At 44.6% G+C, this 27,397-nt stretch overlaps 1 protein-coding gene across 1 annotated transcript in view; it reads left to right on the top strand.

Moving 5' to 3' along the window:
- Window positions 1–27,397, top strand: part of GABBR2 (gamma-aminobutyric acid type B receptor subunit 2) — a 434,622-nt gene that overhangs the window by 99,147 nt on the left and 308,078 nt on the right. The window contains exon 3 of the mRNA XM_054985745.1: window positions 13,310–13,480. Coding sequence (XP_054841720.1) covers window positions 13,310–13,480 — 171 coding nt within the window. The remainder of the gene's footprint in view (window positions 1–13,309; window positions 13,481–27,397) is intronic.

The raw sequence follows: 27,397 nt of genomic DNA, 5'->3' as shown, positions 1-27,397 counted from the left end.
AAATACTTGTAATAAAAAGACAACAGAATCTGTACCTGAACCACTTTATTCCAGGCAGAGACATTTGAGTGCATGTCCCATTTTTTTAAAAAAATATGTCTTCATTGAATGTTTTATGAAATATTGCAGTCTTGTGTCAATTACTTGTTCTGAATGCAGTCTTTTGTTATCTACACTCCATACACTCTTAAGACAAATTAGAGGTAGAAAGCTGACGTGACAGTTCGATTGTTGTGATTACAAAGCAGTTACTGTCGCAGCTGTTTTCACACTTGCAAGCTCTCAGCTCTAAAGATATCAGCTGATAGCCATGTGTAACATTAAGCACGAGTGTTAAGAACAACTGAGAGTGAGAGAGAGGATTTAAGGGTAATTAAACTTTCCACTTGTATCACCTGCAGAGGGGTAGGCAGAATATATGTTCATGTACTAAATGCGGGATGAGCTATAATTACCAGCCTGTGTTCTACCTATCACTGCTCAGCAAAATCTGAAGCTTTTCTTCAGGCTGAGTTGGAAGAGCAGCCTGTTTAGTTGGAAGAAGACTTTGTTGGCTGGAGAAAGGCTTCAGATTTGGCTGAGGGGAGTGCTACATGAACCTGTATATGTGTTGGTGCTACAGTATGTCTAATGTTTTCATAAATTTTTGCCCTGCCTCTCTTGGCCACTAATGTCTATTTGTTATTACTTTTATTCACGTGCTTCCAAGGAAGCAACTTTCACTTAAAAGTACTAAAATTCTGCCAAAGTGAAGCACTGTTGTCGTTGACTTTGAGTGAGCTTATTAAGTATTTCTTTTGCTTTCCTTTTGAAAAGAACAGAGGGCTGTATAAGATGGGCTAGAAATGTAAATTGGGCACTGACCATGAACCAGAAAGAAATGGAGTTGCTGATTAAAATAAACCTCATAAGAATGTAAGGATTTCCTTTCTGGTTCACATCAGAGTGCCATTGTATCTAATGCATTGTTTCAGTGGCCAAGAAGGGTACATATAAAGGTTAGACATATCCTGTTACATCTGTTCTTCTGCCCATTGTATCCAAATCCATATTCTGCCGTGAAGCTAAGTGGAGGACCTTGGCTGTGTCAAGGTCTCCTAGCTGAATCTACTTATACCAGAATCTTGAGGATAAAATGAGCAGGAGGGGACAGCGTGTGCCATCCTCAGCTCCTTGGAGAGGAAGGGTGGGATAAAAATAAGTCAGAGTTGGTTGTTTACGTTTACATTCCATCTCTGGGTACAGAACTTTACTTGTGAGTTCTTGTGACTCGTACTCAATGATTAGATTTCAATGAATTGGCCTAATTTTTAAAAGCTAGTGACCCTGGGTATTTCCTATGGTAATAAATATTTATGTTAAAAATGTATATGCTGCTTCTCCAGAGACATGCTTGAGGTGGCTAACAAATCAAACACAGTAACATTGCTTAGTTGTGCACTGAATTTAAAAAGTAGTTTTGCTTATCTGGAGCAGCTGCCAATCATCATGGTATGCGTGAACATTTTCTTTTTAATCGGTTTCAATACCTTCACCAGCTTCACAGTATTATTTTTCAAAGGGACTGAGCAGAACAGCATCATATTGGTACTATTTGTGCTTTGCAGTCTCTGTGGGGTGTGTGGATGATGAGCTGGTCTCAGGTGGGCATGAGCCCAGCGGGAGTAACAAGGTGTTGGGGTGAAGTTTGGGTGAGGCCATAGTTCATTGGTAGAGCATCTACTTGTCATGCAGAAAGTCCCTGGTTCAACCCCAGACAAGACCAAGTAGGAGGTGATATAAAAGACCTCAATCTGAGACCCTGGAGAGCCACGCCAGTCTGAGTGGAGAGTACTGACCTTGATGGACCAAGGGTTTAAATCGGTAGAAGGCAGCTTCCTGTGCTCATGTGAGGCAAAGCCTGGTGTGACGGACTGCACTTAAAAGCAGGTGTCCTAAGTGCAGCACAACCAGCGAACTGGGAGAGAAAGAGTTAACTATTCCCTGAAATTGAGAGCTTGAATGAAAAACTACTCCTTCCTCTCTCAGTTTAGAACCAGTCTGAAATGAGTCAGTTGGTTTTTGACAGGATTGTTCAGTGTGTTTGAGTGTAAGGACTTACACTTTGGTGTAAGGACTGTGTTTCCTTAACTATACCATTACTCTCCTGAAGAAGAATTCTATTTAAGAATTTAAAAATTCAAAGTATAAATATTAGCATAAACTGAAGCCTGCTTTACGCAGACATGAGAGAACTGAGAGAACTGGGAGTGTGTTTTGGCAAGAGTAATTGAGTAGTGGGATGAGACTCTCTTTCAAGCCAAAAGCAGACGAGTTTTTATCTTCTGAGGAGAAGAAGATTAATTCCTGCCTAGTGTTTGGCTGTGAGGGGGATTTGGCTCTGAGGATGACCCCAGGTCTGTTGTGAAGGGAAACAGTTTTAAATTAACTCCAGGAAATCTGTACTGTCATAGAGAACTTGGGAAGAAATGTTGTTGTAACCAAAGAACTAAGTAAAACTCCTCTCACTGTTAAGAACTAAGAATACACGAAACTAAGCTTCAAGGGTATTATTTTGCCTGTTACAAAAGTGTATTCTGTAATACCAACCAAATTTTACCTCAGCGCTTCCATCCCCTGACTACACCTATGCAGTATCTGCCTGTTGAATAAAGTTATTTCTTTTTGAATGTTGTGCAGTCCCCATTTCCATCAAAAAGAAAGAGGGCTCTGCTTTTCCTCATAAAGTTCCTGTACTAGGCTAAAAAGCTGAAATTGTACCAGCCTGTCAGAGTGGGAAAAACAGACTTTCAAAACCTCAAATATTAACACACTACTTGGGGCTGCTCAGTCAAAGCTGGGAAACTGAATGTTGGGAAAATCTGCCTCACAGTGGGGGAGTGAAGGGGGGTCAGTCATACTGGCTTATGGCCATGATCACTGGGGCAGGGACTGCAGAGACAGGGGTGGCAGTTACCAAGGGTGAGGTTCTGCTCAGGTCCAAATAGCGTGGCAGTGGGGGCAAGTGGCAGGCCATAATCAGAAGTAATGTGGATAATACAAGGAAGGTGTGGCCACCTCCAGTAGGGAAATTCCAAAGCCTGGCCTGACCCTTGGTGCGGGGAAAGAAAGGATGGGAATCTTACTATATAAAAGAGTCAGCGTGTTCTAGACGACTCACTTCCTACCCTGGTGCACCACCAGAGGGTGCTGCAGCGGCAGGTAACCCAGGCTGGAATCAGGAACAGAGGAAGTGGCAATGTCAGCTTCCCACATTCACCCAGCCAGGATCAGGAGCAGAGGCGGAGGCATTGCCCACGCCCTTGCCTTCACCTGGCCGGGATCAGGGACAGAGTAGGTGGCAGTGCCTGCTCCCCCCCTTTAACCAGCCGGGATCAGGAGCGGAACAAGCGAAAATGCTCGTCCACCTTCACTCTGCCAAGATCAGGTGGCAGTGCCCACCCGCCACATTCACATGGCCAGGATCAGGAGTGGAGCAGGGGGGCAATGCTCACCACCTGCCTTCACCTGACCAGGATCAGGCACGGACAGGTGGCAATGTCCGCTCCTCGCTTTCACCTGGCAGAGATCAGGAATGGAACAGGTGGCAGTGCCTGCCCCCGCCTTCACCTGGCCGGGATTAGGAGCAGAGCAGGTGGCAATGCCCACCTCTCGCCATCACCTGGCTAGGATCAGGAGCAGAGCAGGTTTCAATGCCTGCCCCCATCTTCACCCAGCTGGGATCAGGAGTGGAGAAGGAGGCAATGCCCACCCCTGCCTTCCCCAGTTGGGATCAGGGGTAGAGCAAGAGGCAATGCCCACCCCTTCCTTCACCTGGCCAGGATCAGGAGCAGAGCAGGAGGCAATGCCCACCCCTGCCTTCACCTGGCCAGGATCAGGAGCAGAGCAGGAAGCAGTGCCTGCCCCTGGCCTTCACCCGGCTGGGATCAAGAGCGGAGCAGATGGCAGTGCCTGCCCCCACCTTCATCCGGCCGGAATCAGGAGCAGAGCAGGTGGCAATGCCCACCCCTTGCCTTCACTTGGCTGGATTCATTCACGGAGTAGGAGGCAATGCCCATCCCCTGCCTTCACCCCACCAGGATCAGGAGCAGTGCAGGTGGCAATGCCCTCCTCTGCCTTCATTGGCCAATCAGCCAGGATCAGGAGCAGAGCAGGTGGCAATGTCTGCCCCCCACCTTCACCTACCCGGGATTAGGAGCAGAGGAGGTGGCAATGCCCCCCCGCCCCCCCCCCGCCTTCAGACAGCCAGGATCAGGTGCAGAGCAAGTGGCAGTGCCAGCTCCCAGCCTTCACACAACCGAGATCAGGAGTGGAGCAGTGGGCAATGCCCCCCCCCACATTCACCCGGCCGGGATTCTGAGCGGAGCACATGCCAATGGCCGCCTCCCACCTTCACTCAGCCAGGATCAGTCACGGAGTAAGAGGCAATGCTCTCCCGCTGCCTTCACCCGGCTGGGATTAGGAATGGAGCCAGGGGCAATGCTGCCCCCGCCTTCAGCAGGCCAGGATCAGGAGCAGAGCACTGGCAATGCCCACCTTCCGTCTTCATCTGGCCTGGATCAGGTGCGGAGCATGTGGCAATGCCCGTCCCCTGTCTTCACCCGGCCAGGATCAGGAATGGAGCAGGTGGCAATGCCCGCCCCCTGCCTTCACCTGGCTGGGATCAGGAGCAGGGCAGCTGGTAATGCCTGCCCCCTGCCTTCACCCAGCTGAGATCAGAAGCGAAGCAGGTGGCCATGCCCACCCCCCACCTTCACCCACCCAGGATCAGAAACGCAGATGGCAGCAATGCTCACCCCCTTCACCCGGCTGGGATCAGGCATGGAGGAGGAGGCAGTGCCTGCCTGCCGACCCTCCCCTTTTCAGAGCCCATTGTATTTTTTCTCACAATGGGATTTGTAGCTAGTGAGGATATAAAAGGCCAGTCAGCCCAAGTCATTTAGTACTTCCTTGCCTGGATGTTCAGAAGGAGGGGTAAAGAGATGAGGAAACTGTGCTGTAAATGCAATACCATCACAGTTTGAGGGATCCAAGGTATGCAAACTTACTATTACTGAAGGTCAATGCTGTTGTATACCTTTTCTCAACTGGGTGCAAGTTAGCAAATGGATCATTTCAGGGAACTACTAAATGTGGTTTCTCACAGTCAGGGCTTTTTTCTGGGAAAAGAGGTGGTGGAACTCTCTATTATCACATGTGCGCACACTTTTTGAGTGTGCGCTCCCAGAAATGTGTGATGATGCCACTTCCGGAAATAATGTCACTTCCTGAAAGTGACGCTGCTTCCTGGAACCCAGCAAAATGCATTACGACAAGATAAATGTTATTAAGCTTGGTAAATTACACTATTATGAGAAAGGGTTTTTTTCCTTTCTGTATCCTCTACAAAAAGTGAAATCTTCCATTCCCTTTCCCAAACATTTCATTTCTTTGGAATCTTATTTTAAAATATGCAAGAAGGAGGAGGCCTCTAAAAGTCCAAAACCCACCTCACAAATCTAAATCCTAACAGGTTCCCTCTGCCAGCGTAGAAAAAAAATCCAAAATTCTTTCTCAAAATTCCACAGGGTCTGAAACTCCTAATCTAATTAATATTGAATTTTCAAATTTTCAGGGAGGGTTTTGCTTTACTGGAGCAATTCAAAATGAGATACTCAACTTTAGCTGCATTAGATGTATACTTGGTTTAAAATGGCTTTTTTGTTGTTGTCTGCCAACTCTACCTTACCAATGGCTAAGCTGTTGTGACATTGTGAAATGCTCATAAATATTCCAATGTCCCAGACAAACAGTGTTCACAAAAACTTCCTTAACACCCACTGCAATTTCAGTGATGTTAATCAGCTGAGGGTGGGGAGAACCATTTGAGTTACAGCTATTAAGACATAAGAACACATATATGCTGATGAATATATTGATGAAAGACTTCTGTGGCATGGACACAGCTATCCATTCCTAGCAGAAAACTGGAATAACCATAACTGATATTTTAACTAATACAAATAACCATAACTGATATATGTAACACAGAACCAATCTGCATTCAAAAGCTGTGGGAACCATAACAATGTCAACTTCAGTCAATGAAAGAATGAAAGCAACACACACACACATGCACAGCCCCACCCACCCACCATGAAAAGAACTCAGAATGATCTCAAAGCAGCACACACACACAGCCCGCCACAGCCCATGAAAAGAAAGCAGAATGAATTCAAAGCATCACACACACAGAGAGAGACACACACGCAAACACAGAGCTCCCACCCACCCCCATGAAAAGAAAGCAGAATGAACTCAAAGCAACATACATATACATACAGCTCCACCTACCCACCCCCAAATGAAAATAAAACAGAGTGAACTCAAAGTAGCGCACACACACACAGAAACCCCTGAATGAAAGCAGAGTGAACTCAAAGCAGCTTAGCTCTCCTCTTCTGCAGAGCTCGCACCGGGCCCCAGCTTGATCCCTCCCTCCCTCCCTCACAGAAGAATGGGGTGTGTGGAAAGCAGAATGAACTCAAAGCAGCTAAACCGCCTCTGCAGAGCCCATGCTTGGCCCCAGCTCTCTCTTTCACAGAGGAATGAAAAGAAAGCAGAATGAACTGAAAGCAGCTTAACCTCCCTAGCTCTCTCTCTCCCCCCAGCTCTCTCTCTCTCCTTCTCTCCCTCTCCCTCCCTCCCTCCCTCCCTCCCTCTCTCTCTCAGAGGAATGAACCCCTGAATGAACTCAAAGTAGCTTAACTTTCCTCTGCAGAGCCTGCGTCAGGATCCAGCTTGCTCTTGCTCGTTCACTCGCTCACTCATGAATGAATGAAAAAAAAGCAGAATGAACTCAAAGCAGCTTCGCCTCCTCTGCAGAGCCCGTGGGGCCAAAGGAGAAAGGAATCATGTGAACAATTCTAGAGCTGCTGGAATGCTGTTCTGGAGTGTTTCTCCTCAAAAAAAGCCCTGCTCACAGTACATTATAGATTTATGATGGCATTATTATACTTATGCTTTTTTTCTCGTTTGCTTTTCCAATAATTTCTATAGTAAGTTTGTGTTTTTCGCTGCTGCGGCACACTGAGCTGACATTTTTAAATGAGCTTTCTACTGTGGCTGAAATATCTTTCCTGGGTAGTTATGTCCAATTTATTCCTTAACTCACTGGTATCTTTGGAGTTAGGATTTCCCCCCCTCAATGTGCTTTTCTTTATAGTTACTAGCACTGTATTTTGTCTGCTGATCTGTTGTCCCAAATATCCAGTTAGGAGAGAGGTTGGTTGCATTCACCTGTTGGTAAACTGAGATTTATTTGAGCCATGGTTTGTCCGAACAAACTCCGGTTTGTCGAACAAACCATGGTTAGTGCAGGAGGTGTCCAAAGCAAACTTGGGTTTGTTTGCCACTTGCTTCCTTTCCTGCTGCTGAGCAGAATCCCTGCATACTATCCCAAGAGCCGTTGTGCTACCCTGTCTCTGGCAAAGTATCACTTTGCCAGATGCCAATTTGCCAATGGCCAGGCATGGGGTGGGAAGGCACACTGAAGCCCTGAGCAAGCCAAGCTTCGTCAGAGATCTGGCTGCTCTCAGCTAAGCCAAACATCAGCTGCCTTCCTCCTCTCTTTCTCTGTCTAGCCACTTCCCAAAATAGCTGTTGAAAACAAGAAGAATCTATCAACTCTCCCACCACACTTTGTTTTCTCATAGAAATAAAATAAATGCTTATGAGAATATGTGCCAGCTCAGTCTCTCTGTGGGCACTCATAAGCTTTTGGAAGGTGGACAAACACCTGCAAGCATTATTTGCTTGTGATGTTTGGGAAAAAGTAAAGGTGACTGATAGGGAGGGCATCTCTGGTTTCTGGAGTGGGGTCTTCTGCATTACTTACAGCTTCTTATTCTCAGCAAGGTACATCCAGGTCTTCCTCCTGCTCATGAGCTCATCCCCTGTCTGCCAAGCTTACCCTCACACCCAGGATCTCAGTCCTCTTTCTGCCATGTAGATAACCTCCCTGCCCTCACATATGAATTAAACCCCAGGCTGCCCAAGTCACCTCCCTGTTTCAAATGAGTTTAGGTGATGACAGATACAACGTTTACTAAGGCAACAGTGGAGCACTGAACACAAAAGCAAAGAGCAAGACATCCTTGTGTCGATCATGGAGGTGACCTCGTGATTAAAAAGGGGAAAGTACGTGGACTGGTGAATGTACAAGGTTCAGTTTAGCTCATACGTATTTAAATTCAGAAGATGGGTTTGGGTTGGAGTCAGTGGTGTCTGGTTTGGGGCCAGGTCTCCCACCAAGTGCTCCCACCTTTGTTATCTTCACCTGGGCACCTGGGGGAATTGACTACTGTTCTTCAAGGACCTGTTGTGGAGGGCTCTGACCACCTGCTGGCTGCCAAACTCCACTCCTGGCCAGCTAAAGAAGGACGTTAATAGTAGTGGGTTTTGAATGAACAAGATGGTCGCCTCCACCTCTCGATGTTATGGAGGATGCAGCAGACACATGTAACGTCTGCTGTGGTGTCCTTCTCCACGTCCAAGAAGGTATCCATCTTGCCTTCAGTGCTCTTGGGGCTGTCTTCATACTCATGCTCACTCAGCTGTGATATTAGTTCCTCTTGGGAGGTGTTTGGAGACTCTGAAATGTGGGGTCATTTTCCATAGCGGTTGCCCCTATGCCTGCTGCGCTGTCAGCCCAGACTTTACAAGACATCACAGACTGCTTATGAAAGACCTGATCTGAGGGTCCTGGAGTCCAGTTGGTCCTGTAGAAAAGATCTACAATAGTTACCTGCCTCGTGGCTGCAGCCAGACACAGTGGTATAAATGTCCAAGATCCACAGTGGCGTAGATGTCCACTGGGGTTGCAGACTACATGGATGCTTATGCTGAGACAATGCTCCCTGTCTGATTCGGAAAATGGAAAGCATGTTTAAAATATTGCTGTTAGGCCTCAGTATAGTATGGTTTTCTGAATTTTTAAATGACTGCTCGATAGTGGTTCTGTGGTATTTCTGTATTATACAAAGTGTATTTATTAGCATATTTTGTGGATCGTGAGATGCCCCCAGCATAGAATGAGATAGGAGATAAATAAATAATATCTAGAGCAACTGGATGATTAATTCATGTATATTTGTAAATTCTAAAGTTGTAACGAATCCGTCATTATCTCTTTTATTGTTATACAAAATTTATAATGCTTTTTACTTTTTTTGTTTGTTTCACACACCTTTTGTTTAAGACATACCTGCCCTCCTGGACTTACATTCAAATATCAAAGAGATGTAATTCAGTGACCAGATAGAAAGGAAGACCAGGCCTCTTGTATTTTTAATAAGTTATGTTGACAGGATCAGTTTTGGCGGGTACAGCTTTTCACTCAATGAGGAGGAAAGCTTCTCTTGGTGATTCCCTCGCAAAGCAGGGAAAAGCCAAGGTCTTGCTTTAGTTCTTTTCCTCTTTCTCTCAACTCAAAATCAAAAAGAGTCCAGTAGCACCTTTAAGACTAACCAATTTTATTTTATTGTAGCATAAGCTTTCGAGAATCAAGTTCTCTTCTGGATCTCCTCTGGATCTCAACTCAAAGAAACCCTTTCAAATTGCCCTCAGTCACTTTTTGACACTCTACTAAATTCCTCATGCGCCCTTTAGGCAAGCAGTTCTCCATATATTTTTAACTTCTGAACAGTTTCTCTTTCCTGCTTTGCTCTTTCTTTTTGAACCTAGCAGAAATAGCAGCCCCGGTAATCACAGAAAAGTGCAATTTTGCTAATAGCGTTGATGGGTACTGTAGGCTTTGAGGCATGGATATCTCTAGGGTTGCCAAGTCCATGCTGGGAAACTCCTGGAGATTTGGGGGGTGGAGCTTGGTGGAAGGTGGAGTTTGGAAAGGGGAGGGACCTCTGCTAGATATAATGCCATATAATCCACTTTTGAAGGTTGCCAATCTCTCCAGGGGAATTGATTTTTGTCACCTGGAGACCAGTTGCAATTCCAGGAGATCTCCAGCCACCGCCTGGAGACTGGCAACCTTAGATATCTGCTAAAGATCAGAATAGGAAAAAGATGAGCTTAATTAGCCAGTATTGCTTGGATGCTTCAGTACAGCCATCTCCAACGTGTCTGCAAGTATACACAAGATAAAATGTGGAGAATATAAGCTAGGAACAAAATTCTCCCCTTTTATTGTAGAGCTCTGGGCTCTTCCGACAGCTTCTGTTGTTGCTACCAATGTGTGTGGTCAGCAGTACTTGTCACTCGTAGCTAAAACAGGAATCTCTCATGTTTTAAATGAAGGCTTTTGTCCTAAAGCAGATCATAAGTTATTAAAAAACTGCCATTTTTGGTCAGTTTCTCTCAGTCTGGTTTGTAAATTAAACAAATTAATTTTAAAGCCTCTGTGGAACAAGTTCTTAATTTGTTAGTAGACAGACCAAGCATTGGCGGTGGCTAATTAACTGACATTTTTCATCATGATGCACATTTGATCATGAAATATTCAAAGAAATCTGTGATATTTCCCCAACATTTTACTTTTGAGCTGCTTCTTTGATATGAAAAGAAAGAAAAATAAACTGCTAAACAAAGAAAAAGAGACTGCTAAATCCAAGGTTTGAATGTGTTTTAATTTTCCTCTTAAAGTCAAACAATGATATTGGAAATGTCATGGTGGTACTGGAAGCAACGGGTTTAGATGAGGTTACTCAGAGAAAGCTTGTACAGAGGGAAAGAAAGAGAAAGAATTAGAGTAGAGTAGGACAGGATGGGATCAAGAAGTTCAACACTGAGTGGTAGATCCAGAGGAGTTAGCCGTGTTAGAGCCAAGCTACAAGTGACGCCTGACACAGGTTGGACACTTGTCAGCTTCCCTCAAGTTTTGATGGGAAATGTAGGCATCCCGGTTTTACAGCTTGGCTCTCCATTACAGCTGCAAGACCAGGATGCCTACATTTCCCATCAAAACTTGAGGGAAGCTGACAAGTGTCCAACCTGTGTAAGGCGTCACTTGCAGCTTGGCTCTGAGTCTGCAGTAGCAAAATAGAAAAGAGTCCAGTAGCACCTTTAAGACTAACCAACTTTACTGTAGCATAAGATTTCGAGAACCACAGTTCTCATCTGACGAAGAGAGCTGTGGTTCTCGAAAGCTTATGCTACAGTAAAGTTGGTTAGTCTTAAAGGTGCTACTGGACTCTTTACTATTTAACATTGAGTGAGAAAGTTTTCTCCATATGGGGAATGAGTGATTAAATACAGAATCGACTCAGGGTCTGATTGATCAACTGTATCGGGAGCTGAGAGATCAAAGACAAAGAAGACAGAGTAGATATATTTTGATTTGACTGGAAAGGAGATAGTGATTTTGGTGAGGGTAGTTTCAGAAAGCTGAAGCCAGATTTTAGGGAGTGGAGGTGTGAACGTTGAGATGACAAGATTAAGCAGTAAAGGTAAAGGATAGAAGTGAGACTGAGTAATGATTGGATGCGGAGAATGTAGATGGTCAAAGGATGACTTTCTGAGAACAAGTGTGTTGAATACCAAGTAGAAGACTAGTGCTGGCGTGGCTTACAAGGTTGTAAGAATTGCTGAGATGGTGTTCAAAACCTTTCAAGTATACTCCAAAGGCTTTTAAAGCTTACTTACAGTGCAAAGCAACACCCTTCTAAGCCCATTGACTTCCATAGAAGGGTGTTTCTCTGCTTAGGATTGCATTGTAAGTATCCTTAAGAGTCCTTCAGAGGCTAATGGTACTGCTTTAGTTATGCTCCTGCTCAGAATACTATTATCTTAGATTTCCACCCACTGCAAAGTGATGCTAATGCCCTTTGCCTGCAGCAACAATGGAATGTGGAATTCTATGGAGGCTATTGGCAGCTTTCAGAGATTCATAATTCCAAGCAATGGGCTCAGTTGCTCAGAAGATGAGTTTCCTATCTACTACCTGCCTTGGGTCTCATTCTCGCATGTCAAAGTAATAGAGCAAAAAATGACAATACACATCAGACAGATGCCCCCCCCCCTTTGCTTTTTTGGCACATGGAGTAGCATGGATAATAGGGAGCAGGGGGGGAATTGAGATGCCATTAAGGTTTAGGAGTGAAGGGAAGGCTGGTTGCTGCGCTCTGCTGTTGGTCCTATGTAGATCCAATGCCCACAGTCAGGTGGTCTTGACGTGTGCTTACTGGCCAGAACAAATCCGTCAGAGGATTCACTCTTAGGTGACATGACGGCGACGGGGCTCTCCTGTACTTCTAATAGAAAACAGTGAACAAAGGTGCATTCGTTCAGCTTCTCCATATAATAAGCATCACATGATAGACCAATGATCGTGTGCAAGCAATCCGTATTATCAAAACAGCCCTGCGTGGAATAGCCATCTTCATCCATGCTGGGACCTATTTCCTTGTGACAGAAAATCAGTGGAGAGGAGATTATTTTGTGATAAGCTTATCACAGCCTCCCTGTTTAGGTGCTGGAAACCTCTAAATACCAGTGGTGGGAGGTGACATCAGGGGAAGCCTTGGTCTCTGTGCCCTGTTTGTTGGTTATCCGGGGCAACTGTTTAGCCTCTGTGTAAAACAGGATTCTGGACTAGAAGAACCACTTGTCTGATCCAGCAGGGTTCTTCCTTATGTTCTTATAGTTTTATCGGTTAGCAATTGCTGGCACTCATCAGGACTTAAGCCTCAAAGAGGCTATTTTAAAGAGAGAGGATCCTATTGGCCTCCTTTAAAGCCTTGTTTGGGGACGGGGTTTGTTTTTTTTTAGCATGAAGTGACAGAAAGGTCTATAGTTCATTTTGCTTTTCTATTTTTTTTTTAAACGAATATAATCTACTTGCTGGACGGTACTTAAAAATAACTTAGAACAACGTATCTGTATATGCGGAAGCTCGGTGGAAGATCTTTTCCACTATGTCCTAGTTTGCCCTTTATACTTGGAGCCCAGAAATAAATTTCTGGCCAAGATATTAGAGATTCTGCATCCCCTTTCTGATTCTGTCAAATTAAAGTTTATGCTGTCAGACTTGGAACTCTTTGTTTCCAACAGGATGGCAGCGCTCTCTTTGCTTTAGCTGCCAAGAGAATTAGAGCAAATGTAGTACTTAAGAAAGCAGCTAGATAAAATACGCAATCTCTGGGTCTGAATGCAAATTTTATAAAGGTATGCAATATCAGAAGTTTTAAAATTTTAAAGTTGTAATGATGTTTTAACTTGTAAAGGCCTATGGTTCTATACAGCTAACTTGTCTGTCTGTATTATATAGAGCCCATGGCTACATTAAGTGAATCAATTTTTTGTTTTTGTTTTGCAGCTCTCATTTGCCGCAACTACACCAGAGTTAGCCGATAAGAAAAAATATCCTTATTTCTTCCGGACTGTGCCATCCGATAATGCTGTGAACCCTGCAATTCTGAAGTTGCTCAAACATTATCAGTGGAAAAGGGTGGGAACTCTGACTCAAGATATACGAAGATTTTCTGAGGTAAGATCAGTTTCATTCTTCCCAGCAAGGTCTGTTGTCCGTGCTCCGTTTGTCTAAGGCATGTTCTTCAAAGACTCAGGCTCTGGCTTCTTTCAGCGGCAGACCTTTACTTGTGGAACTGCTTTTTGGAAGTGGTCAAGGATGCTCCTACCCCCGTAGTTTTCCAGCATGGCTGTAATGTAGAATTATTGCAGGGAGCTTATGGGGCACTTTGAATCTGAGCGAAAGGGAATGTTTTTCTAGCTGACGTAAAGAGTTTTTAGATTGGTGGTAGTATTGTAGTTTTAATGTATTTTAATGTTTTTCAATGTGAGAGTGTGTACAGATTTATTTTCTTGTGAGTAGCTGGGTTTGTCTGTAGTAGAAGAGCAAGATTCGAGCTCAGTCAGTAGTACTTTAAAGTCCAACTAGATTTCTAGGGAATGAGCTGTAAAAAGTCAGAGATCCCTTCGTCAGAGAAGAGAGCTCTGACTCTTGAAAGCTCATCGCCTGGAAATCTAGTTGGTCTTCAAGATGCTAGTGAACCTGAATCTGGCTATACAGATTTATTATATCTTTATATTATTATGGTTTAGCTTCTGAGTTTGTCAGGCAAGCAGATACATATTTTCAAATAAAATTTTGGAATTGGTTGCATAATTTCCCAGTCCTTTGCGCTTTGTGAGGGTAATGATAAGAGCGTTTCATCCTGCGTGTTGTGTGAATGACAAATAAATTGGTATATAGAGGGCTTTTTTTCAGCTGGAACGCGATGGAACGGAGTTCTGGAACCTCTTGAAAATGGTCACATGGCTGGTGGCCCCGCCCCCTGATCTCCAGACAGAGGGGAGTTTAAATTGCCCTCCGCGCCAATCTAAACTCCCCTCTGTCTGGAGATCAGGGGGTGGGGCCACCAGCCATGTGACCATTTTCTCCGAGGGCAACCCACTGAGTTCCACCACCTCTTTCCCCAGGAAAAAAAGCCCTGGGTATATAAATATATTTTTAAAAGAAATACAGTAAATAATCTGTTTCATGCTGGTAGATGAAGCAGGTAACATTATCCCATTTATTCTGTTTTATCATATTCACATTTTTCTTTTCCTGCGGAACAGCCAGCCTATTGAGGAGAAGGATTCCAGCCTAGCCTTTTCCTTAGAATACTAAATTTCTACATCCAGGGAGGCTTTCTTTACATTGGTGAGATTTCAAACAAGCAATTCCTGCCTTGAGTTTAAGTAATGGAATCCAGGAAAGACTGTATCACTTGCTGTTTTCTCCTGGTTGAATTGGGCCTTAGAAGGGAAGCTATTGTTGCCGACAAATTACTCGATGAGATTTTCTATACTTAGTTCTCGTTGTCAGATATTAGAGTGTGGGTGGAACGGCCAAGCTAAGGTTCACATGAATGAGTCTTGGCTGTCAAAGGGTCAGAACAAGGATAAATTAGCAGCACTCGTGCAGAGGCATAATGAGACATAAGCATTATTGTGAGGTAAAAAATATGTGATTGGGTCAAGTGGCTTGTGAGTAGAGCTGGGGAGGAATCCAATGCCATGGCTGTTCCTGCTTCTTGAGCCAGAACAGGGTCTTCTGCAGGAAAGTTCTGGAATGTCTGGTTGGCAGCTTAGGATAGCATTGTGCTTTTGGGCCCTTGATTCCTGGTTCAAGCCCCTCTATTTCTGTTATTTGCATCTCATGTTAGAACTTGTAAACAATTTCCAAGTTTACTGTTCTAAGCCAGATCACAGAATATGTCATTGCACTGAAGGTCATTCACAGGGCTTTTTTTCAGCCGGAACGCGGTGGAACGGAGTTCCGGAACCTCTTGAAAACGGTCACATGGCTGGTGGCCCTGCCCCTTGATCTCCAGACAGAGGGGAGTTTAGTTTGCTCTCTGCGCTGCTGGAGCAGCATGGAGGGCAATCTAAACTCCCCTTTGTCTGGAGATCAGGGGGCGGGGCCACCAGCCATGTGACCGTTTTCTCCGAGGGCAACCCACTGAGTTCCACCACCTCTTTTCCCAGAAAAAAAGCCCTGGTCATTCATACAAGATCTTTTGAAATCATGTTTCTTATGGGTAGCTGTGTTCATCTGGAGCAGCAGAACAAAATTCAGGTCCACCTGAAGAGACCAACACTGTTTTCCACGGTACAAGTTTTTGTGCATCAAGCTTCTGTCATCAGATACAAACTGATGAAATCATGTGAGCCATTCCTACATATTTCCATATATGGATGGGGTGGAGCTCTTCCTTGGGAACACCCATGAGGGCTTGTACAGCAGAGTTTTTATTGCATTGAGTGAACCTATTAAGTTGAATGTAGCTTTCCGGACTCAGCTCTAGGACAAAAGCCTGCGTTTGTGTGAAGGGTGTTAGGGAAGTTATGCTAAGGGTGGATCATAGAAACATAGTTTGATTCCTGCTATAATCAAGCATGATTGCAAATGGTTTTTTGCGGGGGGGGGGGACTATATGTATGCAGTTAACTAGTTTGCCTTTAAACGTATACAACCATTTCTTTTTTATCACCCGGAACTTTTCATTCCTATAATTCTTGGCTTGACTGTTCTGATTGTTTTGTCCCCCCCCCCCCCGCCTTTCCAAGGGTCACTTGTCATGACATTTGAGAGAGAATGAGATAGTAATAAAATAGTTTGTCTTCCTGAACCAAAGAACCGGAAAAAAACATGCATCAGCCCTGGCAAAATCAGTGGACTTGAGGGTCCCTCTGTCTCAGTTCCACTACCACCTTTAGACGCAGTCATCCCCCAAACAAAAAGGTTCTTAAGATGTTTTCTTTCATTTGGTCTGGCACCAGTGTTTTGTGCTTTGGGGACAGCTGTCTTTGTAGATTTCCATTGTGGCTTTCCTTTGCCACAGAGATAATGGAATTAAAAGGGCTTTTAATTTTAAGGCAATTGCTGTACTATGTAATGAATGTCATGGTTCTGAAGACTGCTGTGGTTGACCTACACACTTTCTCCACTCAGAACTATTCTGTAATATTCACGGATTCCACACTAGCACAATACTGGCTACAGTTCCAACTCCGGCTGAATCCACACACCTGCGGAGTGTCCCGGCGTTGCGCTAAATGTTCGCTAAACACCAGGAAGTGTAGCGTCTTTCTAGCGCAATTCGCTAGAATTGCGCTAAAAAGATGCTACACTTCCCAGTGTTTAGCGAACATTTAGCGCAATGCCAGGACCCTCCGCGGGTGTGTGGATTCAGCCTCCTTTTCAAAAGCAAATGCAGGGAAAAGTTCCTGGGATTATGAACATTTTATTTAGGAAGTGCTTCAAGATACTAAGCACTGCTCAAGAGATGATTGTAAAATAGTAATTAAAAAAGCACAAGCTCTAAGAGGAGTAAAACTGATGTAGGTCCAGGCGCACCTTTTGCATTTAACTCAGACTGATTTTTAACTGTACCATTTATCTTTTCTTTGCACTGTAATTTGTTTCAGGCAGCCAGAGGCTCAGTGGGGATTTGGCAGGAGCTTCTGAACACCCAAGGCAAAACAAAGAACTATTAATCAGAAGTAAGATATATTTAGGAAAACAGAACATGAATTTAAGTATATAAAAGGAAAGTGAAAATATCACTCTGTCTAATACACTGGCTTATCTTATAGTAACCCGTGGCAAACTACTAAACTTCCTTGCCTGTACACATTTATTCATTAGTAAACACTATTGGTTTTGTTGGGGCTTACTTTTGAGTAAGTATTTAGTTACTACATTGGTCTCCTACTCTTTTTTCAAGGAGCTAAGGGACATGGGATTACCCCATTTACGGGACTGGTATTGATGCATTTTAAGACATCCCAGCTTTATTATGAAAAGATGCTATGGCAGGGCCAAGCCCCACTGGTCTGTTTTGAAGTTTTTCAGTGAACAAATATACAATCAACCAATATGTGGATTTGTCACCGATAGGAGACCAGAAAGGAGATGATTTAGCTGAAACTAACCTTGCACAGTTGTTAGCATCCAGAGGTGTTGACATACGGGAAGACAGGAATCCAAGAGGTATTTGCTGAACAGAGGGCACTGTTTTAGATCATAAGGCGGGAACACAGATCAGTTCTGTTTGGAAATTTGGTTTGGCATTCTGGATTGCAGTTCTTCAACCATGAAAAGCAGCAACATACTAAATATTTTAAAAAATTCCAAACCCCAAATTACTTACAGTCAATTCTTGTACTACTGAATGTTGCACAAATATTTATTTGTTTAGAAAATCCGTACGCTGCCTCTCCTGAGACCTGGTTGAAATGCATCAGAGCAAAACAATAAAATAAAAACAGCAGCATAAAGTGACTTATAAGAATCAAGCCATGAAACAACATTCAGCAGCATAAAATGATGTTCATAGAACAGTCCTCAAAGAAGGAGCAGATAATTATAAACAGTTTAAAAAGATGGGACCCCACAGCCTGGGTAAAAAAAATGCTTTGGTCTAGCACCTAAAGGAGAATAAAGGTGGGGAGAATAAAGGTGGGGACCCCTGGGCTTGTTAGCCAGAGTAGACACACAAGCTGCTTCTCAACCATCACTGATATTGTACCCTTTTTCTTGCTGCTTAAACCAAAAACAACAACAACATTCGATTTATATACCACCCTTCAGGACAACTTAACGCCCACTCAGAGCAGTTTACAAAGTGTGTTATTATTATCCCCACAACAATCATCCTGTGAGATTGGTGGGGCTGAGAGAGCTCTGACTGACCCAATGTCACACAGGTGGCTTCAAGCGGAGGATTGGGGAATCCAGAGAGAAGACTGGGATCTCTCAATCATTTTGTGATGTAGGAGGGTGAGGGTGTGCCCTTGTGTTTTGTCACTAAATGAGAGTTAGGTTCTCTCTTTGTATATGTGTATCTGTACTCAGATCGTGGTATCCTCCTGGACTGGAATTGGGAGGCAGCTGTGGTGGTTTCAGTCCTACCCAAAGTGCAAATTACAGCTGGGGGACTGCTGCTCAGCAGCTTGGCCTTTTGTCTGGGGGTTCCCTGAAGGTCCCATCCTGTTCTCCGTGCTTTTTAACATCTACATAAAACTCCAGGGTGAAGTCAACTGGAGATTTGGGCTGGGTTGTTGCCAATATGCAGATGGCACTCAGCTCTATCTTGCAGGGGGCTCTATCCCAGGGAGGCTCTAGAAACCCTGAACCGGTACTTGGAGTGGATGTGGGCTAATAAACTGAATATTAATCGTGACAAGATGGACATGCTTCTGGGGAGCAGAAAGTCTGAGCCAGGATTTAAGGCATCTCCTGTTCTGGATTGGATTGCATTCCCCTTGAAAGAACAGGTCTGTGGTCTGAGGGTGCTCTTGAATCCAGGTCTATTGCTGGATAAGCAAGTGACAGCTGTTGTCAGGAGTGCCTTTTACCAGCTCGACTGGGTTGCCAGCTGTGACCTTTCTTGGGCAGGAAAGATCTGGCCACTGTGGTACTTGCCCTGGTTATATTTATTTATTTATTTATTTATTTGGATTTATATAGCCTGCTCTCCCTGCAAGCGGGTCAGAGTGGGTAACAACAAGTAATAAAAAATCACATTAAAATATATTAAAATCATAAAATTCAATGCAGGAAGGCAGCAACATAGTGGCTTATATATCAAACTTAACCCAATACATCCATGGGTTGGGAGATGGTATACATACGAAGAGAGTCAGCAGACCATTGCGGGGAGGGGTTACATTCCCCCCACAGCAGCGGAGGAGCTTGTCCAGTGCCCCAGTTTCAGTCATGTGCCCGGCAAAACATCTCTGTCTTACAGGCTCGGTGGAAAAATAGTCAATCCCACTGGGCCCCAACTTCTGCAGAAAGAGTTCCACAAGGTGGGTGCCAGGACTGAAAAGGCCCTGGCCCTGGTCAAGGCCAGGCAAGCATCCTTGGGGCCAGGAACTACCAACAGTTGTTTATCAGCTGACCTAAATACCCTCCAGGGTACATTAGATTACTGCAATGCCTGCTACATGGGACTGCCCTTGAAAAGTGTTCAGAAACTTCAAGTGGTGCAGAATGCTGCAGCCAGAATGTTGACTGGAGCATATTTCTGGCTCGTTTAAACCAATTCCCTTTCAGTTTCTGGGCACAGTTCAGGGTGCTGGTACTGATGTATAAAGCCCTGAATGGTTTGGGACCAACGTAGCTGAAGGACTGCCTCCTCCTTTACAAACCTACCTGACAACTATCATCTTTGAATGTCCTGTTTCGAGGGCTTCGAAGATTAGGTGGGCAGCAACCTGGGAGAGGGCCTTCTCAGTTGTTACACCAAAAATCTGGAAATCTCTTCCCAGGGAGACACATCTGTCTCCTTCTGTTGCCATCTTCCACTAGTGGATGAAGACTTTTTTGTTTGGCTTGTCATTCCCCCAGTGATCCTTCCTCTCTCCTCAATGTTTTAATTATCTTTTGTATTTATTATAAACTAGCAACCAGGGCTTTTTTTCAGCAGGAACGCGGGGGAACGGAGTTCCGGAACCTCTTGAAAATGGTCACGTGGCTGGTGGCCCCGCCCCCTGATTGCCAGACAGAGGGGAGTTGAGATTGCCCTCCGCACCTCTTGGTGGCACAGAGGGCAATCTAAACTCCCCTCTGTCTGGAGATCAGGGGGCGGGGCCACCAGCCATGTGACCATTTTCTCCAAGGGCCACCCACTGAGTTCCACCACCTCTTTTCCCAGAAAAAAAGCCCTGCTAGCAACAAAGCCCATTGTGGGGAAAAATACAATGGGCTCTAGAAAGGGGAGGGCAGGCAGGTGGGCATTCCCTCCTCCTCCGTCACTGATCCTGGCTGGATGAAGTCAGGGAGGTGAGCATGGCCACCTCCTTTTCACCTGATCCTGGCCGAGTGAGGGGGGGCGGCATTGTTACTGTTTTGCTCCTGATCCCAGCTGGGTGAAGGCAGGGGGCGGACATTGCCACCTCCTCTACACCTGATCATGGCTGGGTGAAGGCGGGGGTGCAGGCATTGCCGCCTGCTCCACGCCTGATTTCGGCCTGGGCTTCCCGCCATGGCACACTGTCTGGAGGTCTAGCTGCCTCTTCTGGGCTTCCCTCCACAACAGCTCCCTCTAGAGGTGCACCAGGGTAGGAAGTGAGTTGTCTTGAATATGCTTAGCATTTTATATAGTAGGATTCCAATTTTAATTTTTTAATAATGCATTTATGAGTTGATTTTAATGTCTGTTTTAGAGTATTTATATATTTACATTTTTACCCAGCCTTTGTCCCCAGTGGAGACCCTAAGCAGCTTATATCATTCTCCTCTCCTCCATTTTTTCCTTACAACAACCCTGTGAGGTAGACTAGGCTGGGAGACTGTGCCTGGCCCAAGATCACCCAGCGAGCATCCATGACAGAGTGGAGATTTGAATGTGGGTCTCCAAGATCCTAGACTGATACTCTTAACTACTACACCACATTGTAAGTTTTAAATTTGTTAGCTACCTTGGTGGCCTTCTGAAGGCAGAAAAGTAGGGTAACCATTTTGTTAATAATAAGCACCAGGTGTGCCTCAAGGGGAAGGCATTCTGAAGGGGAGGGGCACCACAGGAACAAAAGCCTCACCTTTAAAGGTAAAAAGTAGGGTTGAGATCTTACAGTTGGTTTACAGACATAACTGGTTACTATTTCTCTCTCACCCTCCAATATAAAAAGTTGCTAGAGTAGCTGGAAGAAATTTTAAGAGATTTGTAAAGTAAATTGCCAGTTTGATACAGATGCAAATAAAAAGTTATTGGTGCCCCCCCCCCCCGGCCAAATACTTTGAAGCTAACTAAACATTGGTGAGCTGTTGCTGCTTGTAACCAGATTTTCAGGAAAACCACATTTGTTTGTGCATTTGAGGGGACTGAGCAGAATGTGCTAATACAAGATGATGGTCTGCCTAAGTAGGTAGGTAAAGGTAAAGGTAGTCCCCCTGTGCAAGCACCAAGTCATTACTGACCCATAGGGGGACGCTGTATCACGATGTTTTCTTGGCAGACTTTTTGTGATGGGGTGGTTTGTCACTGCCTTCCCCAGTCAGTTCTATTACCTATTCCCCTCTTGGTGTTTCTGCCCTTAGGAAATAATGAGAGAATTGACAGGTTTCGCTTCCTTCCCCCCCACCCGCTTTCAAGTGAGACTGCATAAACTAAGCTTGGGGACACACAAGAGGAAGCAGTACAAACCTCTGTGATTGTGGAAGCTGCTAAATATGCCTAATAAATTACAGATGTTACTATATTCCGTCAGGTCTTCACTCAGTTAACTTTTGTAAGAGGGAGAAGAAAATGAACACTAGAAAATAATATGTGAATTGGCCCCGAGTGATGAACGCCATCTTCCTGCAACGCAACGAGTCCTGTTTCGTTTCTCAAAGAAACAAACAGGGAATTGCTTTCAATCCTGTTTTAGTTTTTCTCCCGAGCAGAAGTACAGAGAAATTCCTCCAAGCATCATTGGTTTTGCATTTTAGTAGCCTCCAGAACTCAAGATAACGTGGAAAGTTATGAGTTTTTCTCCTTGGGGACTACTGCTCCATTTCTTCTTCTTTTAAATCCTTTACACTGGAGGCAGCTACTGAATTAAAGCGTCATTCCCAAAGATTAGTTCCAATTTTGGTTTATATTGACATCCTTGGAGGCCCATCCCAGATTCCCTGTGTTGATTGGTGTTCCCAGACTGTATTAAAAGCATCTGGCTTCCAATCTTGCTCCTGTATGGAAGCTATTAAAATGATCTTTTGGTTCCCCAGCCCAGCCCAGACTGTTCGTATAATTTTTTGAGAAAGTAACTGTTTGTTTCCACAGGCAATCTGTTTAATTTGGGTATGCTTTGGATTTCAGTAAAACATCTGTAATAGTTCCACGTTTGATACAGTACCTGTAATTATTGCTTAGAATGGAAAAGATGGTCATGGATGTCGATAAGTGGAGATCTATGAATAGTACTGTGTATTTTTATCGCTCTTCTGCTGCTCTTCTTTGTTTGGAAAATTTCTTTGCTGCCTCTCCAGGGAATCTGTCCAAAGCGTCTTACAAAACAAAGCATAACATAACGAAAACATCATAAAAGTTATAACCCAACATTCAAATGCAACAGAGCTAGGTTGCCAGGACCCTATACCTTCTCGGGAGGGGGGGACCTGGCACTCACCGGGACAATAATCGTTGTGTGTGTGCTTTGTGTGCATGTGTGCGCCCAGCACTTCCAGAAATGACATCATTGTGCCAGCAGTGGGCATGCTTCCTTGCTTTATGTGCAGCCAATTTAGCCCATGAGGGACCAAAATTGGCCTCTGCGAAGCACAGGAGCATGTCTGCCACTGGTGTGAAAATATCACTTTAGGAAATGATGTCGCTGTGCCCTGAGAGTGCGCAGATTGCTTGCTGGTGGTGAACGATCACTGGGCGTTTTGCCACCTCCTGTCAATCACCAGCAACCAGTGGGCAGTGGAGCAAACAGCCAGGAGACTGCCCACCACTAGTGGGCAGCCAGGAACCCTAAACAGAGCATAAACCAATATAAAACCCAAAGCAACTTAAAATGAGTTCATTGTTTAGCAGAGGAAGCATGATTATAGGTGATTGTGAGCTGGTTCTGCTGTGATTGGTGTGTATGCAGGAGAGAAAATAACAAACCATACACTTGTTTATATTTCGAAAGGAAATAAGAGTTCTTTATTGCAGGAACTCCATACTCTGATTGGAAAGGAGGAGATACAGATCTTAACTACCTATCTAGTCTAAGGATGGACATAGATGGTAGGGCCTGCATCCATGCTGCCAAGATTGAGGGAGGAAAAGGAGCGAGATGTTGCCTAGAACAATGCCAGGAAGAGAAGAAGTAAGAGGGAGGAAGTCAGGAGGAGGAAATCCCGAGAGTAGCAATCTACATATCAAAGGATAGTCAGAGCAGTAAACAGTAAAGAGTGCCCTGACCTCTCTATCTTTCTAACTCTTTGGTTGTCCCCCTCTGAAACCTGTGGAAAGGGACAGCGCTGAATCTTCCTCTTCCAACAATGTCAGACAGCCTAATGAATCTCAAATGATGGGGCTCTGAGAGCCTTACCCCCATTGTATTCTTATGCCCCCTTACCATAAAATTTCTGCTACAGGCATGAGGTGATATGAGTGTCACATAACAAGGACTGTGTGAGAGGTGCTTTGCATATTAAGAGGGCTACAAGAGAAGGACTCAAGGGGAAGAAAAAATTCAGTTTCCTTCCTGCCTTCTTGTCTCTATTGCCATCTCCTCTCCCTCACCCATTACTCCCCCCACCCCTACCTGGCATCAATCAATCTTCCTTATCCTTTCTTTGACTGCCTCCAAGGCAGTCTTGCAAGTGGCTGTCTTAGCATGTGCTTTGGTTGCTATGGCAACCCACGATGTTGGCCAAAATGTGTCCATGATCTTCTTTGACATTGTGGCTAACGATTGGTGTTTTTGTTTTTTTTAAGTATTTTACTCCTTTATATTAATTTTCCTCCTGTAAATCTTGGGGATCCCCAAGGCTTGCAGAGTACTACTAAATGGTATTGTGGCTGGCTTGTATTGTGCATTCTTAGATACTAAATGTATCTAAGAATCAAGTGCTAGCCCCCCCCCCCCCGCCCCGTGGACAGCAAAATCCAGTGCATGGATTTTGCCTTGCACAAGGGGAAGCTAGCACTTGATTCTTAGGTACAATGATAGAAATCCTGGCCACTGTGTTTACATTTTTTAGAAATGGAAATCTGTTCACTACTTCAAGAATGCGACCGTGAAACTTGTTCACTTTTGCTCTGCATTTCTATCATTGTAACCTGGCTCCTTTTGGGGGGAGGAGTTGCACATGTAAGAGTTTCTCCAACAGTGCAGGCTTGCGGGGATGCCTCTAGCGTCACAATTAAACGGGATCAGAACCAGCGTGCCACCTCTCTGATGATCTGTTTTAGTGGAAGAATACTTCTCTGTCATTGTGGGAAACATGAACACCAAGGTCCAGGCTCCCAAAACCTGATTCACCTTTTTCCCAGTTACGTAGCAGCTGCGGGGAATGACATCTTTAAGGTCTTCAGGGCCCTGATTTGGCTTGGGACTGTAGCATGGGGAGGAAGATGGGTTCCTGCCGCACCTTGTACTGTTTTTCCTGAGCTGAAATGCCCTCCAGGCCTTTGTGGCTTAGAGCCAAGCTACAAGTGATGCCTTACACTGGTTGGACACTTGTCAGCTTACTTCAAGTTTTGATGGGAAATGTAGGCATCCTGGTTTTACAGCTTGGCTCTCCATTACAGCTGCAAGACCAGGATGCCTACATTTCCCATCAAAACTTGAGGGAAGCTGATAAGTGTCCAACCTGTGTCAGGTGTCACTTGTAGCTTGGCTCTTAGTAAAACAGCATGGGAGGGGGGCAGGAGTCCCTTCTCCCCCCATGTCATGATCCTGAGCTGAATAAAGCCCCTGCAGACCTTTAACATACTATTCACCACAGTGTGTGTTTGGCTACAGGAAAAGTGAGTCAGGGCCAAGGAACCTGGAGAATGTGTAGTGGGGCCCTAATCCTATTTGCTTCATTGACTAAGAGCCAAGCTACAAGTGACAAATGACAGTTGCCTGGCAAATGAACAGGCTCCCGTGTATTCCTCCCTGTTCGCTTGCCATTCACTTGCGCTCCACTTGATGAAGTGGAGCGCAAGTGAATGGCAAGTAAACAGAGGAATACACGGGAGCCTGTTCACTTGCCAGACAAGTGTAATTCGTCACTTGTAGCTTGGCTCTAAGTGAAGTTGTAGCAGGCCTTGGGCAAATAACTCTTGACAGCTGCATTCATCACACACATTGGATGTAATTTCAGTGCACTGTTGCGGTCGTTTGCAAATGGAAAATTTGTTTGCAAATGACTGCTCAAGTGCATTGAAAGTGAGTTATCCAATGTGTATGAAAGCAATCTCTGTCTTACCCTCTCTTACTGGTTTTATGGTAAAAATAATGACCTCTGCCTCACAGGGTTGTTGTGAAGTCATGTACAAAAAAAAGGATGTAAAACACTTTGTGAAATAAAATGCTCTTTGAAGACCTCTTCATCTGTAACATTTTAAAAGGATACCTAAAGACATGAATATGACCAACAGATGTGTTATCTATTGGTCAGCTTTTCACAGAGTTCTGATGGGGTGCAGTTTCCTGTCAAGTATACACTTGGTGGCGTGCTCAGTCTTATTGCGGAGTAATGTGTCAAGCCAGGGCTTTTTTTCTGGGAAAAGAGGTGGTGGAACACGGTGGTGGAACTCAGGACCGCACAATGACATCACTTTGGGTCAGCTGGAACAAGGGGGGAGTTTTTTAAAGTTTAAATTGCCCTCGGCGAAAATGGTCACATGGCCGGTGGCCCCGCCCCCTGATCTCCAGACAGAGGGGAGTTTAGATTGCCCTCCGTGCCACTGGCGTGGAGGCAATCTCAACTCCCCTCTGTCTGGAGATTAGGGGGGGCAGGGCCACCGGCCATGTGACCATTTTCAAGAGGTTCCGGAACTCCGTTCTGCTGTGTTTCAGCTGAAAAAAAAGCCCTTTGTCAAACTGACCTGAGTCATACAGTGCTAGTATTTGATAGTGTTGATAAACTTTGAAGACTGTCAGGCACAATCCTCAGCAGTTCTGCTTGGAATCCTCAGTGGGGCTTACTCTCACTTTATGTGTGTTTCATTGGGATGGAGTTGTGTTCTCTGTGTACACTTGGAAGGTTGTTTACCAACTTTTAGTCAAGTAGGGTTCCAACCTGGGCATTTCTGCAGTGGCTAATTGGCCTTCTAGTGTGCCACCGGAGGCTTAATTTGAAGTTGGTGGGAAAGCTCACGAGGCTCGCTGAGGGCCTAATTTAGGCTGCAGAACGGTTATTCCCAGTAATAATTTGTGTGAAGGAGGGAAATGACACTTGACTTAGAACCCCAAGCTGATTGTAGCTGGGACAGCAGTTGGAAATAGTTTAACAAACGAACTCACCCTGTTTGTTACGGTGAGCTTCACAAGAAAGAATTGCGTTAGCAAGAGAACCAAATGATTTTTCCAATATAAACGGCTCACAGGGCAGTGTTGCTATTAATGTTTTTGGTATCACTGAGCTTGGGTTCGGGATCTTCATATGTTGTTTTTTTAAGGTGTGCAATTAAATCTAAAAATGTGGATTTAAAAATATAAACCATGATTGCAAGTGTTTGAAAACACATGGATAATTTCAGTGCGTTTATCAGAGGGCTGGGATTGGCCATGCCTACTTGTTGAGTGTATAACCAGCAGAAAGCACAGGTTTCTCAGTGTGTGGTATGTGAAAGACGCTCTTTTGTAGAGCACTCCAGGGCAAGAGTTCCTGACATGGTGCTTATGGATGCCCTTTGAGGTACTTGCCAAATGTTTTTAGAAAGCGGTTGGTGCCAGGTGGGGCTTTTGCCCAGCAGGGTTTCTGATTGGCCATTGGCGAGCCAATAGGCTGTGCAGATTTTTTTAAAAAGTTTTCTCAGCAGCTGCCACCAGATCTTTACTATATGACTGAAGATAAGCTGTGTGTATGCAAGGGAATATTTTTAAACAATATGTTCATTTGAAAGTCATCCTGTTAAACAGAGCTTCCGCTTGAAATGTTGAAGAATTATTTTTAGAGTTATGCGTGCCCTCACCCCTTGACATTTTGTGGTGGGTCTTCCTCTTTTAGCAGCTATTTTGTTGTTGTTCCCACCACTCTATGGTAGGATTCCTGAGGTGCCTGCAGGCTGGAAAAGGCTGTATGTACTGCTTAAAGTTCTGGGGTTTTTTCAAGCCTTTGTCTTCAGGAGGAAGGCAGAGTAGCTGCATTGCCATGGATTATTTTAGTGCATAATTTTAATGAGGAATCTAGTAATCTCTACAAAGTTGTGCTTGGTCAAAAGTAGGCAAGTTAGGTTCTATAAGTGGTCACTGA

Source organism: Eublepharis macularius, chromosome 7, assembly GCF_028583425.1.
Source record: "Eublepharis macularius isolate TG4126 chromosome 7, MPM_Emac_v1.0, whole genome shotgun sequence".
Classification (NCBI taxonomy): Eukaryota; Metazoa; Chordata; class Lepidosauria; order Squamata; family Eublepharidae; genus Eublepharis; species Eublepharis macularius.
The sequence above is the reverse complement of the archived record's forward strand: the minus strand, read 5'-3'. Positions and strand labels throughout refer to the sequence as shown.